Source organism: Narcine bancroftii, chromosome 9, assembly GCF_036971445.1.
Source record: "Narcine bancroftii isolate sNarBan1 chromosome 9, sNarBan1.hap1, whole genome shotgun sequence".
Classification (NCBI taxonomy): domain Eukaryota; kingdom Metazoa; phylum Chordata; class Chondrichthyes; order Torpediniformes; family Narcinidae; genus Narcine; species Narcine bancroftii.
The window spans coordinates 121,148,475-121,164,695 of NC_091477.1; the positions used below are offsets into that span (position 1 = coordinate 121,148,475).

A 16,221-nucleotide genomic window follows, 5' to 3' on the forward strand; every position below is an offset into this window, starting at 1 on the left:
CACACACACCCTACCCTCCATCACTCTCCCCTCCCCTTCATCAACCCCATCACTCTCCCCCTCCCCTTCTTCATCAACCCCATCACTCACACACACCCTCCCCTCCATCACTCTCCCCTCCCCTTCATCAACCCCATCACTCTCCCCTCCCATTCTTCATCAACCCCATCACTCACACACACCCTACCCTCCATCACTCTCCCCTCCCCTTCATCAACCCCATCACTCTCCCCCTCCCCTTCTTCATCAACCCCATCACTCACACACACCCTCCCCTCCATCACTCTCCCCTCCCCTTCATCAACCCCATCACTCTCCCCCTCCCCTTCTTCATTAACCCCATCACTCACACACACCCTACCCTCCATCACTCTCCCCTCCCCTTCATCAACCCCATCACTCTCCCCCTCCCCTTCTTCATCAACCCCCATCACTCACACACACCCTACCCTCCATCACTCTCCCCTCCCCTTCATCAACCCCATCACTCACACACCCTCCCCTTCTTCATCAACCCCATCACTCACACACACCCTACCCTCCATCACTCTCCCCTCCCCTTCATCAACCCCATCACTCTCCCCTCCCCTTCTTCATCAACCCCATCACTCACACACACCCTCCCCTCCATCACTCTCCCCTCCCCTTCATCAACCCCATCACTCTCCCCCTCCCCTTCTTCATTAACCCCATCACTCACACACACCCTCCCCTCCATCACTCTCCCCTCCCCTTCATCAACCCCATCACTCACACACCCTCCCCTTCTTCATCAACCCCATCACTCACACACACCCTACGCTCCATCACTCTCCCCTCCCCTTCATCAACCCCATCACTCTCCCCCTCCCCTTCTTCATTAACCCCATCACTCACACACACCCTCGCCTCCATCACTCTCCCCTCCCCTTCATCAACCCCATCACTCACACACCCTCCCCTTCTTCATCAACCCCATCACTCACACACACCCTACCCTCCATCACTCTCCCCTCCCCTTCATCAACCCCATCACTCTCCCCTCCCATTCTTCATCAACCCCATCACTCACACACACCCTCCCCTCCATCAATCTCCCCTCCCCTTCATCAACCCCATCACTCTCCCCCTCCCCTTCTTCATTAACCCCATCACTCACACACACCCTCCCCTCCATCACTCTCCCCTCCCCTTCATCAACCCCATCACTCACACACCCTCCCCTTCTTCATCAACCCCATCACTCACACACACCCTACCCTCCATCACTCTCCCCTCCCCTTCATCAACCCCATCACTCTCCCCCTCCCCTTCTTCATTAACCCCATCACTCACACACACCCTACCCTCCATCACTCTCCCCTCCCCTTCATCAACCCCATCACTCTCCCCCTCCCCTTCTTCATCAACCCCATCACTCACACACACCCTACCCTCCATCACTCTCCCCTCCCCTTCATCAACCCCATCACTCTCCCCCTCCCCTTCTTCATCAACCCCATCACTCACACACACCCTACCCTCCATCACTCTCCCCTCCCCTTCATCAACCCCATCACTCACACACCCTCCCCTTCTTCATCAACCCCATCACTCACACACACCCTCCCCTCCATCACTCTCCCCTCCCCTTCATCAACCCCATCACTCTCCCCTCCCCTTCTTCATCAACCCCATCACTCACACACACCCTCCCTTCCATCACTCTCCCCTCCCCTTCTTCATCAATGCCATCATTCACACACCCCCTCCCCTCCATCAACTCTGTCTACAACCTTCACGGTCTTGGAAAAGCAGTCAACACATTAAAAGTCTCATCCCACCCTGGCCACATCTCTTCACCACCTCCCCCCCCCCCCCCACCCTTCCTGTCAGGAAGAAGATTCAAGGACAGTTTCTTTTCTGCTGTTATCAGGCTCCTGAATAAACCCCACAACGGTACAATGGCTGCCTTTGCTCCATCCCAACTCATCTCTCTCTGGAACCCTGTGTCGTCTTTTACTGGACTGCTCGCAAAACAAACATTCTCACTACTCCTTGGTATATGTGACAATAATCTTGTACCACAGAAGCCAATCTTCACTTGATCCACATCACATTCATAAGAGACTTTTTTTTAAATTAAATTTTATTAAGCACTTTTCAGTAATGTATCAAACTTTGACCTATGTCCAGGAGCTGCCATCTATCGTGCTTGGAGGGGAATATTGCTGCTGTAATTACTGGTATCGCCACCAGATGTCAGGCATGCACCATCTGAGGAGTCTGAGCTCAGGCTCCGGCTGCCCTGACGTCCCTTGGAAGAGGTTGAATGGAGAGAAGGAAGATCTGCCTTCAATTTCTGTACAGCAAGATCCCAAACAAAGGGTCGGTCGAGGCCATTCTGCCCTTCGAGCTTGTGGCAACCCCCTGCACTTTATTCCCTAGGTGGATCAGCTCTCGTGAGTTTGGGGCCCCGGTGTTCAGAATCAGAATTTATTGTGATGAACATTTGATGGAAGGTGTTGTTTTGCAAACATTGCTACAAATTATATTTACATAAATATACCATTTAAAATCTAAGTGCAAAAGAAGAGAAAGTGAGGTCATGTCTGCGGTTCGTTGTCCATTCAGGAATCTGATGGCGGATGTTCTTGTGCAACTGGGGCTCATCTTCAGGCTCCTGCACCTCCTTCCCAATGGGAGCAGTGAGAAGAGGGCCTTGGGCCTGGGTGGGGAGTCCTTGAGGATAGAGGCTGCTTTCTCGAGGTAACGTCTCTTGCAGATGTCCTCGATGGAGTTGAGACCGGTGCCCACAATGGCGCTGACCGAGTTAAAAGCTTTCTGTAATCTTTTCCAGACAGTGGGGGAACTGGTCAGAATACTCACCGTGGTAGATTCTTCGGTGATGCACTGAATCCCCTCAAGCTCCTCACTAAGTCTAGCCACTGACGAGCCCTCTTCATGATGGCATCAACATGGAGGCCTCAGGACAGGTCTTCAGAGATGCTGACATTCAGGAATTTGAAGTTCTTTACATTCTCCACTGCTTTAAGTCCAGCCATGGGGAAGAATCAGGAACAGAAGCAGGAGGAAGCCATTCTGCCCCTTGGGTCTGTGTTATTATTCTGTATGATCAAAGCTGACGCAACCTTGAACACATCAATCCAACCTCTGAACGCCCCTGCAGTTCCACGTGTCTTCGCCCTGATATACAACCACTGATTCCATTGCGTGAGGACGAGTTTCGTGGGAAACCACAGAACATTAGAGCAGAGAAACAGGCCTGTCGGCCCTTCTAGTCTGTACCAAATTATTCCGCCTAGTCTTACTGACCTATACCCCTCCCATCCATGTACCCGTCGAAATTCTTCTTTGCTCTTAAAATTGAGCCGACATTCACTTCAGCTGGTAGCTCGTTCTACACCCCCACCCCTCTCTATGTGAAGAAGTTCATCGGATTACAGAGAACCTACAGCACAACACAGGCCCTTTGCTCCACAAAGTTGTGCTGACCATGTCCCTACTGTAAAATTACTAGGCTTACCCATAAGCCCTCTGTTTGTCTAAGCTCCATGTAAAATACCCCATCGTCTCTGTCACAGTTGCCGGCAGCTCAATCCACGCACTCACTATGCTCTGTAAAAAAAAAACTTAACCCCGACATCTCCTCTGTCCCAAATCCCCAGCACCTTAAACCCATGTCCTCTTGTGACAACCATTTCAGCCCTGGAAATCTCAATTCCCCCTCATGTCCCCCTAAACTTTTCCCCTTTCACCCTTAACCCATGTCCTCTGGTTTGTATCTCACCCATCCTCAGTAGGAAAAGCCGACCTACATTTACTCTCTCTACCCCCCTCATAATCTTTATACTGCAACATCTCTGACCACCAGAGGACCCCCCCTCCCAACCAGGGGAAGGTGAACTCAGCGCTCCCCCATCAACCCGCCCCAGAAGGTTGCTTCTCATGCGTCCACCACCGAGCACCAACCAGAATGTTCCCTGTGATCCAGCAGACCCAGGAGCCGACCGACAGCAGAGTTAAAATACAGCAGTGAACGGGCACCTCCTTGGGGCGTGTGGGAGAGCCTGCGAACTCCACCCAGGCAGTGGCCAAGGGCAGCAGCACTACCCGCTGCACCGACAGGCCCAGTTCACCCAATCACGGAGTCCTGGTTCTCAGCATCAAACCAGTTGGCACAGCTCTTGGCAGCGGTGGAGAGGACCCACCAGCTGTACCATTGGCATGGTGCCCACATTGACCGTATCACCAGCACGGTGCAGAACCCACACCAACCATACCACTGGAAAAGCACGGGGCCCACACCGACTGTACCGTCAACTTGGGGCCCACTGACCGTGCCACCAGCACAGTGTGTTGGTGTAAAGGGAGCTGGTACACACCTGACCCAGAAAGCACATGATGCCAAACAGCCCCACAAGTGACGGGGAAGGCGCAGAAAAGATTTCCAAATGCACGAGAACAGAAACACTGTGTTTGACAAAACACCCCACCAGATTCAAGTGAGCTCCCTCCTTGTTGTAATTAGGCTCTTGCACAGACCTCACATTAGTAAAATGATGATCTAGTGATCTTACAAAGCCAACCTCATTGGGGCTGGTACACGAGTCAACCTGATCGCTTCTCTCCAACATTTCTCCCCAATACTCAACACCTTTATTTTCCATGGACACGGAGGCCATCCACTGTCTGGAGGAACAATGCCTCCTCTTCTGTCTGCGCACCCTCCAACCAGATGGCACTAATACCGACCTCCTGTTTCTGATAGTCCCTCTCTCCAATCTATTCTTCTTCTCTCTCACTATCCCTCTGTCCTTCAGCTCCTCTCCCCTTGTTTCTTTCCCTCTCCCTCTGCATTCACAGAGCCACCCCCCTCCCGTCCTTCGGTCAATTCCCACCTCTCCTCTCCACACCCAATTATCAGCCTTTGTCTCTTGGTCTGGGCTTGTCCCCTTGCCCTTTGTTTCCCCCCCTCCCCAGTGCCTGCCTGCATGCCTTGAAGAAGGGCTCAGGTCTGACATGTGGCCTACATAGAGTATATTTACCTCCTGTGGACGCTGCGAGACCTGCCGAGTTCCTCCAGCTCTTTCTGTGATCACAGCGTCTGCAGACATTCATGTTTCACTCCTTCCACATTGGACAGACAACAGGAGCAAATGACTGGGTCACGTCCAGTCTCCTCCCAACCCCACGCCCCCACCCAATCACACAGGAATTTCAATTCAGTGAATCAATTAAATAAATATTTTATACCAATCTGAAAGCAGTTGGTTTGTCACAAAATACCCAACCTCCTGCTTGGTTCATAATCCATGTGTAGGGTGGAGCCTCTCCATTTCTGCAGACAGGGTTTGTGTGGGCAATGGAATAACAGGAAAGGTACCAGCTTGGGTAGAAGATTGGCTGACAAGCAGGAAACAGAGCGTGGGGATAAAGGGACTCTATTCTGATAAGTTACCGGTGGGGTTCTGCAGTGTTGGGGCCACTTCTTTCTTACCCTGTTTGTTAATGATTTGGATTGTGGAATAAATGGCTTTGTGGCCAGGTCTGCAGGTGATACAGAGAGAGGTAGAGGGGCAGGTGGTGAGGAAGAAAGTGAGAGGCTGCAGAGAGATGGACAGATGAGAACAGGCCAATTAAATAATGTTGGAAAGTGGACGGTCACACACTTGGGTAGAAGGAATAAAAAGGGCCGACTATTATTTGGATGGAGAGAAAATTCAAAATTCCGAGGAGCAAAGGGATTGGGGGTCCTTGTGCAGGATACCCTAAAGCAATGAGTCTCAACCTTTTTCTTTCCTCTCACATCTGACTTTAAGTAACCCCCTAGGCCATCGGCACTCTGTGATCAGTAAGGGATTGCTTAATGTGGGATGTGAGAGGGAAGGTTAAAAATCACTGCTCTAGACCCAATTGTTACTGAAATATTTTGCTTAAGAAAAATTGTCATTGGTCCATATCTTTTGGAGTTATGAGACCATGCACATAACGAGTCAATGAGATACGATTAAAACAGTGGTTTTCAAAATTTTCTTTCCACCCACATCCCACCTTAAGCAACCCCTTACTAATCACAGAGCACCTATGGCAGAGGGATGACTTAAAGTGGGATGTGAGTGGAAAGAAGGTTGGGAACCACTGATCTAAAGGTTAACATCCAGGTTGAGTCGGTGGTGAAGAAGGTGAATGCAATGTTGGCACCTCATATCCAGAGGGATAGGGTACAAGAGCAGGGATGTGATACTGAGGTTGTAGAAGGCATTGGTTAGACCACACTGAGTACAATTATGGGCTCCGTGTTAAAGGAAGGATATGCTGGCTTTGGAGAGGGGTCAGAAAAGATTAACAGGAATGATTCCTGGAATGAACGGATGAGGAATATTTGACAGCTCTTGGTCAGGACTTCTTGGAGTTCAGAAGAATGAGGGGGACCTCATGGAAGCATTTTGAATCTTGAAAGCTCTTGACAAAGTAGATGTTGTTTCCCATAGTCGGGGGGGGGGGGTGGGTGTCTAGGACAAGAGGGTACAATGTCAGGATTGAAGGGCGCCCATTTAAAACAGAGATGCAGAGGAATTTCTTCACCCAGAGAATGGGGAAATTCTAGAATTTTCTACCACGGGCGGCTGGGGAGACCAGGTCGTTGGGTGTATTTAAAGCAAAGATTGATAGATATCTGAATAGTCAGGGTATCAAAGCTTATGGGGAGAAGCCAGGGGAGTGGTGCTGAGTGGGGGAATAGATCAGCTCATGATGGAATGGTGGAGCATACTCGATGGGCCAAATGGCCTACTTTGCTCCTTGATCTTATGGTCTAATTACTAATGTTGCCTGTAACCCCACCACAGGTTGGTCTGGGGCAGCCGTGTGAACTGTAGGCAGGAAGAGCTGAGAGTGAGGGAAGGGAGGTGGATGCGGGAGGGAACTGTTGGGTTAGGGAGGGGGAAAGATGGAGAGGGAGGAGGGGAGGGGAGAGGTGACAGGGAGAGGAGAGGGGATAGGATGGTGCAGGAGGAAGGGGATGAGGGAGGGGACGGGGAGCAGGCTGGCCGGTCAATGGTCATGTGAAGGACCTCCAGCCACAGAGCCAGGCCCTACCCCATGTGTGTCGCTCACTGACTGGCTCCCTGAGACCCGATTGGAGGGAGCCAGCCCCTCGTAGTGCAGCCGGCGGCTCCTGGTCCTGGAGCTCTGTGCATGACCTCTCGAGGGCAGCGAGACCTGGAGCTTCTTCCAGAACTTACTGGTCAGGTCCCGTGACCTTTCACCTTCCCACTTGATGGTGGACATCACCGCCTTCAGCCTCTTTAGCTCGGCCACTTGCTTGCCGCGACCCACGGGCAGGAACTCCACCAGGATGACTCGGATCTGCCCCGTCCTGGCCATTTGCTCTGTGCCTGCCTTCAGCTCCAGGAGCGCCTGGGTGCCACCAGCGAGGTAGTTCGGGCTCAGCAACACGAGCAGCCGACGGCTCTTCCAGATGCAGCTCAGTGTCTCGTCCGTAATTACTGGGGGAAGGAGGACAGGTCAGCAGAGCAAGATAGCGTGGGGGGGGGGGGGAGGGGGTGGACAGCACGCCAGCAACCACCTTGAGACCCACGGAAGACACCCCCCCCCTCCCCCCCCACCCAGGTATTGACAGTGCGTTGGACAGTGAGGACCTTGTCTGAATTGCACAGGGTTCAAGATCAATGGGAAAGGTAGGAAGAGGGAATTTAATCCGGACAAGGACGACAGGATGCACTGTGGAACGTGCAGTGGATGGCAGGGCCCTGCTGTAGGACGGAGCTCATTCAGAGCAGAATTGGGCCATTCAGCCCATTGAGTCAAACCTGACATGTTTTCCCTCTCAACCCCATTCTCCTGCCGCCTCCCCATAACCTTAGACACTGGTCAAGAACCTATAACCCTCTACTGTTCATCTACCCAATGAAGTGCCCTCCACAGACGACCAAGGCATAGATTGGGAGGTGGGGAGGGAGGGAACAGCAGAGTGGATGACAGCCCACATCCCAGATATACCTCCACCAGGCAAGCTGTCCCGGTCATAGATGCAGACTTTGTATCCATACTCGTTTTCCAGCACGGACTGCAGGGTCATCAGGACAAACTCTTCCTCCTCGGCATTCCGTGCATATGACAGGTAGGCATCATACTCCTTTTCATCTGTCGGCCGTGAAGAAAGACTCAGCTTCGGAAGTAAATCCCCCTTCTCTCCCCACAGCCCTGTATCAAACCCCCAAACTAATTCCACTGATGAGACCTCTCGAGACATGGGCAAGAACCCTCCAACACCCTCTCTGCAATATCCTCCAAATTCAGCTCCAGTGAACCAACGCCAGCTTCCTCTCCTGCACCGTCAATGCGTTCCACAGCAGGAAAGCAAGCCCTTTGGGCCCTCTTGTTCAAGCTAGACCCATCTGCCTATGTTCGGCCCACATCTCTCTCAACTGCTTTTCTGTCTGTGCACGTCCAAATGTCTTTTGCACGTAACTTTTCTCCCCTCTTCCACCATTTCCTGAGTCAGTTCATTCCACATGCACACCATCCTCTGCCTGACAGAGGTCACTCTTTCCCCTCTCACCTCAATGCATGCCCTCTGGAACAGCAGCCAACAGATTAAAAGATTCACCCCACCCCAACCTCAATCTCAATCTCCCCCTCCCCTTCCCCTTCGCCCCAAAATTCAAGGACAGTATTTTTTCCCCCCACTGTTATCAAACTCCTGAATGAACCGCACCTGTATAACTAATCCTAGTTTTGCTCCACACCAACCGATCACTGTCTATAAATGCACTCTGTACTAGGTATGCTATGTCCTGTTGGACCGCTCACCAAACGAACTATCATTGCATCTTGGTAACTTAAACCTGAACTAATGTGAGAGGAAGGTGGAGGGGAAAGTTTTCTTCTACATGGAGAGCTGTTGGTGGCTGGAAGTCACTGCCAGAGGTGGTGGTGGGGTCAGGTGCAATGATTACACTTGAGGCATGAGACAGACACTTGAAGAGGAAGGACCAAGGATGCGGTCCTAATCCAGGCAAATGGGGGGGGGGGGGGGGGGTAAGTGAGCAGGAAAGCAATGGGCTGAAGGGGTCTCTGTTCTGTGCATCTCCAGGGCATGTGAATTGCTGTGATGCATCCTACAATGCACAGTAAGTTCAGGGACCGCGTTGTCTGTAAGGAGTGTGTATGTTCTCCCCTGGTCTGTGTGGGTTTCCTCCGGCTGCTCCGGTATCCTCCCACCATTCAGAAACTTATGAGGACTGTAGGTTAATTGGGTTGCATGGGCTCGTGGGCCAGAAAGGTGCTGTATGTCTAAATTTAAAAATCTGGGCAGCAAATATTTTACGCAGAGAGTTGGTGGGGGCCTTGAACGGGCTGCCAGGGATCACGGTAGATAGATACAATAGTTTTTAAGAGACTTCCAGATGGACACGTGGACATGCAAGGAATATGGATCAAGTACGGTGTGCTAAACGCAGCATTGGCTCCAGAGGAAACAGGCAACTCACCTCCTATTGTTTCGTCAGTTCCGAAGTGCAGCCGGTAAAACAGAACGATCTCAATCCACCAGACGTGATACACGACAACTGAAGAGACGACAATCAGAAGCACGACTCCCAAACCACTGCCAAGTTCGACCGCGTAACTGGGAGCTGGGGTCAGAGAGACAAGCAAACCCGTGTCAAAGGGAATAAATAGCACAAGGTACGAAAAACTGCAGATGCTGGAAATCGGAACTAAAAACAGATGGTACTGGAAACACTCAGCTGGTCAGGCAGCACCTGTGGAGAGAGAAACTAATGGCGTTTCTGCACAAGATTCGTGATTCCTTGTTGTCATGTAATAGTATAGAACATGCAACATCACACAAAATTGCCTTCCGTCTGTTTTAAGGCAAAGAGTCCCCTTTAGTGTTGCCCAGCACCCCTTACAGTAAGCGAGAAAGGGAAGCAAAAGGGAGTCCCTTCGGAGTCACCAAGTGTCTGTGGATTCACCTCCCACAGTCTCTGCAGCCGCAAAGGCCCCTGTTCGATCCATTGGCCACCCCGAGCCTCAGATCCGAACCTCTAACACGATCAGGAAACCTCCAGCGCCCAAGGCCCTTTGGGAGCCCATCTCACCCTCGGTCCCCTCTTGAATCCCGGATCCAACGCCCTGGTTCCCATGACCCAGTCTCCAGCAGCTTGCAGCCCTGTGCAGGTCCCTTAGCCGCTCGTTCATTGCTTCACAATTCTGTAGGGTCATCTCCTCTGCTTCTCTCTCTCTCTCTTACTGGAAGGGTGGGGATGTTCTCCCAGGTTCTGGTGCCCAGCTCCGGTCAACCACTCCCTGGAGTCTGTAACCCCTTGCCCCCACCGCTGAGCACAGGCAGTACGATCTTGGTCACGGACCCCGTGAATGCAGAACCTTAGTTTAAAAACACCGTCAGCTCCTCTAACAGGCCATTTTACACTTGCATGGAGCTGATGGCTGAACACGTCAGAGAAATATTGTTCCTCCGCTCTCCCGGGTCCCCAAGAGCAGCACTGCCATTACAGCAACTCTGGCAACGCCACCATTTTAATTTTACCGAGCCCATACATGACTGTGTGGACAGGCACAGCTCCAATACTGGTCACAAATATGCCAATGGCATCAGTCATCAGGAAAATCATAGATGGAAACGAGGAAGTATACAGATGGGAGATAGCTCAGCTTGTTGAGTGGTGTCACACCAACAGCCTTGCACTCAATGTTAGCAACGCCAAGGAAATGGCTGTGGACGTCTGGAAGGGGAATTCAAGTGAACGCGAACCAGTCCTCATCGTGAGGTCAGCAGTGGAGAGAGTGAAGAACAGATTCCTGGGTGTCAACATCTCTGAGGATCTGTCCTGAAGACTCCATATCAATGTAGTCATGAAGAAGGTTCGCCAGCGGCTAGACTTTGTGAGGTGTTTGAGGGGATTTGGTACGTTACCGTAGACTCTCGTAAACTTCTACCAGTGGACCGTGGAGAGCACTCTGGCTAGTTGCATCACTGCCTGGTAATGGAGGTGTCAATGCACAGGACAGGAAAAAATTAGAGGGTTATGAATTCAGCCAGCGCCATCATGGGCATCAGATTTCACTCCATCGAGGACATCTACAAGAGGCGGTGTCTTAAGAAAGTGGCCTCTACCCTCACGGACCCCCACCAGCCAGGCCACACCCTCTTCACTCTACTACCATTGGGGAAAAGGTACAGGAGCCTAAAGACGAGCTCTCAGCGGCACAAGGACGGCTCCTTCCCCTCTGCCATCAGATTCCTGAACGGACAATAAACCACAGACACTGCCTCACTTCCTCTTAGTTTTGCACAAATTTATTTATTTATTTTTTTTTTTTAAACGTAATTTTATCACACTATTTCCATTGTGATTATTGCTGCAAAACAACAAATTTCGTGGCATGTTCACGACCACAAATTCTGATTAACGCATTAGGTCATCCAACAAAAAGAAACACTTGGTAACTAATAAGCACAGTTATTACAGGAAGTGCTACAGCTAATCGAGTGGACTTGTGGAAAGAACACTGGGATAATGCCAACTTTGTGGATACCTTCTCGTGTATTGAGGTGCAGTGAAAAGGTTTATTTTGCGTGCTATCCAGCAAGTCAATCCAAACAAGGACAGCACTAGTGAAACACAGAACAGAGAGCAGGGGTACAGAAGAAGGTCAGCGCAAATGGAGAAAGGGCAGCAGGATGTAGATAAACAATCTGGAAGAGAGGGAGCGCATCCATGTTTGCCGATGACACTAAATTGAGTGGAAATGCAAATTGTGGAGAGAGGATTCTTATTTTTGCACTTTATTGATTTTTTTCTCTCAGTATTGCAGTTTGTTTACATTTCTTTATCTGTTTGAGTCAGTTTTTTTTTGGCACTGCCAATAAGTGGTCATTCTGTCACGCCAGAAGGAAAAAGAATCTCAGGGTTGTATGTGACGTTATGTATGTACTCTGACCATAAATTTGAAATCGGTTCCAACACATGTTCCCCAGAAGAAAGAGCATCTCTTTGTGTGTGTAGCATTTCAGTGGTGGATCAATTACACCAGTGGTACTCAACCTTTATCTTTCCACTCACATCCCACTTTAAGTAATCTTTCTGCCACCAGTGCTCTGAGATTAGTAAGGGATTGCTTAAGGTGGGATGGGGGTGGGAAGAAAAAGTCTGAAAACCACTGTTTTAATCGTCCCTCATTGACTCGTTATGTGCACGGTTTGAGAACTCCAAAGGAAATGGACCAATGACAATTTTTCTCAAGCAAAATATTTCAGTAGCAATTGGGTCTAGAGCAGTGATTCTCAACCTTTCCTTCCCACTCATATCCCACCTTAAGCAATCTCTCACTGATCACAGAGCACCGAGAGCGGAGGGATTACTTAAAGTGGGATGTAAGTGGAAAGAAAAAGGTTGAGAACCACTGAGTTACACCAAGCAGGGGCTACATAAGAGCATGATTGTGGGGTTCATTTAAGACCCTGATGGCTGCAGGGAAGAAACTGGCTTTGAACTTGTGGGTGAACCTCAGAATTAAATCAAGTTCAAATACCTTTTCGGACTAAAGTCACCTGGGCACTGCTCTCTCCTTTGCTGTTCTGGGCGAAGCAGGTATAGTTCCTGCGGAGGTCGGCGGCTGTAACAGCTCTGATTCTCATCGTACTGATCATTCTCTTGTCCTTGAGTGTTAACAGTTCCTCACTGTGAGGGGGGGGGGGGGGGGAAGGAGGGAACGGAAGGCAGTTAGTGACCCTGACCATCACAACATGCTACATACTCCCAGAGCTGGCTGCACCCCTTCACCAGAGGACCATACCCCTCCACAGTGGGGGCAGGGAGCCACCCACTTCCCCCCAGACAGAGGACTTTGGCCCCTTTGCCCCGAGGCTGAGCCACTAGTCCAAGGGCCACGCTCCCTTTGGAGAGAGGGAGCCCCTGACCCCACCCACCCCTGGAAAGAGGGATCTTCGACCTCCCCCCCACCAGACAGAAACACCCCCAACCCACACCCCTGATGGAGCGAGACCCCCTGACCACTCCCCCAGACAGAGAGACCCCCTACACTCTGGACAGTGGGACCTCCTGACCTCAGACAGAGGGAGCACTGAAACCCCCTCCCCGTACAGAGGGATCCCCTGTGCCTCCACCCTCAGACAGAGGGATCGAATAGGTCTACAAGATTCTGAGAGGAGTAATTAAGGTGGACAGCCAGCACCTTTTCCCCAGGGCAGAAACAGCAAACACCAGAGGACATCTGAGCACACACGCGCACACACACACACACACACACACACACACACACACACACACACACACACACACACACACACACACACACACACACACAGAGTGGTGGTGGAGGCTGGAACATTTGGAGTATTTAAGAGACTCTTAGACAGGCACATAGATGGAAGAAAAATAGAGGGTTACGGGGCAGGGTTGTTTTCTTTGGGGGAGGAACACATAGGTTGGCACAAGGTTGAGGGCTGAAGGGCCTGTACTGTGCTGTCTGCTCTGCCGAGCAGTGCTAGCATTTGCTGCTCTACATCAGACATCCAGCACCTACCAGGCCCTCTGATATTGATTCTACATCCCGGCTCGCAGACTGTGTGGGCACGAGACTTAGAGCGATCACCAAGGCAACCAGAGGAAAAGTACCTCTGAAATACTTGTATTGCTGGGGCAAATTCTTGGGCCCGCCTCCCATCGACAGACCACCAGATCCTCGTCGGTGACTCACGGATATAATGGAAAAATGCCGTGCAGTTTAAATTTACCACTTGACCTGGAGAAGAATCAAACAGCAACTGTTAACTGGCCACAATCAGAGCACATGGGACAAGGTCAGCACGGGCATCAGGCCAAATGGCCGTATGACTTTATTAAATAAAGATGCCTTCACCAAATGATGTAGGAACTTGATTTTCACTGAGGAGATTGTGCATTAATTTGGTTTCCTTGAGCAAAAAAGGATATAATTATCATGGAAAGATGGCAAAGAAGATTCACTCAGGTGCTTCAAGTCACGGTGGGTTTGCTTTATGGGAGAAATTGAGTAGACCTGGCCTGTAATGACTCGAGTTTGAAAGAATGGGAGGTGATCTCATTAAATCTTGCAAAATCTGCACAGTTTTAAATCGACACTTCATTCAATAGTGCAACACAAGACTTGAAGCAGGCCATTCAACCCACAGCCTCAGTGCTGACCATCAACAGGTTACTTACACCAACCATTCTCAACAGAGGCCTACCTACCCCTCCCCTCCTGGGGGTCACACCATATTTAAATAAAAGCTTTATTTTCTTTTCTCCTCACCCAACATAAAAAGTTTTTGTGTAGTCGGTAGGAGAGAAGTAAGGAAGAAACCAAAACATGACTGCTTCACAGGGAAGGGACCCCATAAACGTTGAGCAGAGTCCGGGGTGGTGGGGGGGGGGGGGGTGGTCATAGCCATAAATGGGTCAAGAATGGCTGATTTCCACTCGGCCATTTTTTTATATTCTCCTCACATCCTCATCATCTCCCATATTCCCTCAGAGACCATTGAGCCTACCAGCCCTTGCATCTTGGGGATGTGGGAGGAAATCGGAGCACCTGGGTCCAAACACATGGGGTTACGGGGAGAGCGTGCAGACACTACACTGACATCGCCGGAAGTGGGGATCAAACCCAGGGTGTCTGGCGTTGCGAAGCAGTGACTCTTCGCTCTGCGCCAGCTTGCCGGGTCACGGCTGGTAGCATTAACCCTTTTTCTCTTCCGACAGATGCTGCCTGAACGTTTCCACCATTACCTCTTTATCTCGAGAGCCTGGAGGGTTCAGAAGTTCCTCATGGTCTCAATGCAATGGGCGGGACATGTAGATCTGAGAGGAGCAGAATGTTATTTTTGATCGTGAAGAAAACAAACGGAAGAAGAGGTTCCACCACTATTTGGAGCCAGAGTGGCCACTGCAAGCACCTGCATCTCCACTGTTCTTGCTGCTGAGTCACGGCTGCACGGTTGAGCTCATTGGCACAACAATGGATCAGCTTACAGGGAAGAGGTTGGGTGCTGCAAGAACAACATTCGTGGACAGGACAAAGCAGATGATTGTGGACTTCAGCAGGATGAAGGTCGTCCACTCTCCATTACACATCAAAGTTCTTTGGGGAACTTATAAAGGATGACCTCTCCTGGACTCACAACACCTCCTCATTGGTCAAGAAGGCCACAACAGTGCCTCGGCTTCACCAGGAGGTTGAGGATGGCAAGGTTAACAGCTCCGTCCTTTGGACCGGAACTCGATACGAGGATCTTCAAAGTGGCTAAGAGCACTGGGTCTCCCTTTCTTCTATTGACGTCAATCAGAGGGAGCGATTCTTAAATAAGGCTCAAAGAATTATCGAGGACAGTTTTCCATCCAGCATCATTGACCCACTACCATCATGAACGAGGTTCAGTAGCATCAAAATTAGGACGGCCAGGCTGAGAAATAGCTTCTTCCCATGGGCGGTGATTGATTAATGGCATCCTGTAACAGAATAACTATTTATATGCATATGCTGTGTATGGCATGGGTACTTTGGTCTGGAGAAACTGATTCATGGGGTTGTAAACGTCAGATGATAATAAACAAACTTGTTTTGTTGTGCGCTCAGAGGTCTGAAGACTGGGAATTCTGCACCGAAGACTCCAGAGGCTTGCATTCAACCTGAAATGCCGACTGTTCACCTTCCTCCCTGGATGTTGTCTGACTTGCTGACGTGGAGGGTCAGACTTTGAGCTCAGTGATTGATCAATTTCTGAACACAAGGAAACCAAGGGACGCGGTGACAGCGTGGGAAACAGGATCAGTCGTGACCTTGACAGGCTCACAAGGAGGGTGGCTGGCCCCTGCTCCCAGTTAAAGGTTCAAGGTTCCTTTTATTGTCGTGTTGAAAAAAACCTAACCTACATGATCTCCTTGGTAAGGCAGAAAAATAGCCACCAATAGTATGGTTTATGCAACACACGACCTGGTGGAGGAAGCCAGGGGTGTGCAGTATCAGCGGGAGTGAAAGAATGGTCGACGTTTCGGGCTGGAACTCGATGAAGGATCCTGCCCTGAAGTGTTGGCCACTCTTTTGCTCTATCCTCCAGCAGATTGCTTTTATCTCCCCGTTCCGCCATCTGCATCTCCGCCACCCTCCAACTGACTGAATGCCGCAATTCATCGACATCATGACAAG

At 50.6% G+C, this 16,221-nt stretch overlaps 1 protein-coding gene across 9 annotated transcripts in view; it reads right to left on the bottom strand.

Annotated features, from left to right (window-relative positions):
* Window positions 1–5,212: 5,212 nt before the first annotated feature.
* Window positions 5,213–16,221, bottom strand: part of LOC138742740 (interleukin-1 receptor accessory protein-like) — a 31,111-nt gene continuing 20,102 nt past the window's right edge. For all 9 annotated transcript variants that reach the window (XM_069897558.1, XM_069897552.1, XM_069897556.1 and 6 more), the window contains 5 exons: window positions 13,671–13,797; window positions 12,565–12,713; window positions 9,498–9,641; window positions 8,005–8,148; window positions 5,213–7,490 (listed from right to left, as the gene is read on the bottom strand). In XM_069897558.1, coding sequence (XP_069753659.1) covers window positions 7,036–7,490; window positions 8,005–8,148; window positions 9,498–9,641; window positions 12,565–12,713; window positions 13,671–13,797 — 1,019 coding nt within the window. In that variant the 3' untranslated portion in view covers window positions 5,213–7,035. The remainder of the gene's footprint in view (window positions 7,491–8,004; window positions 8,149–9,497; window positions 9,642–12,564; window positions 12,714–13,670; window positions 13,798–16,221) is intronic.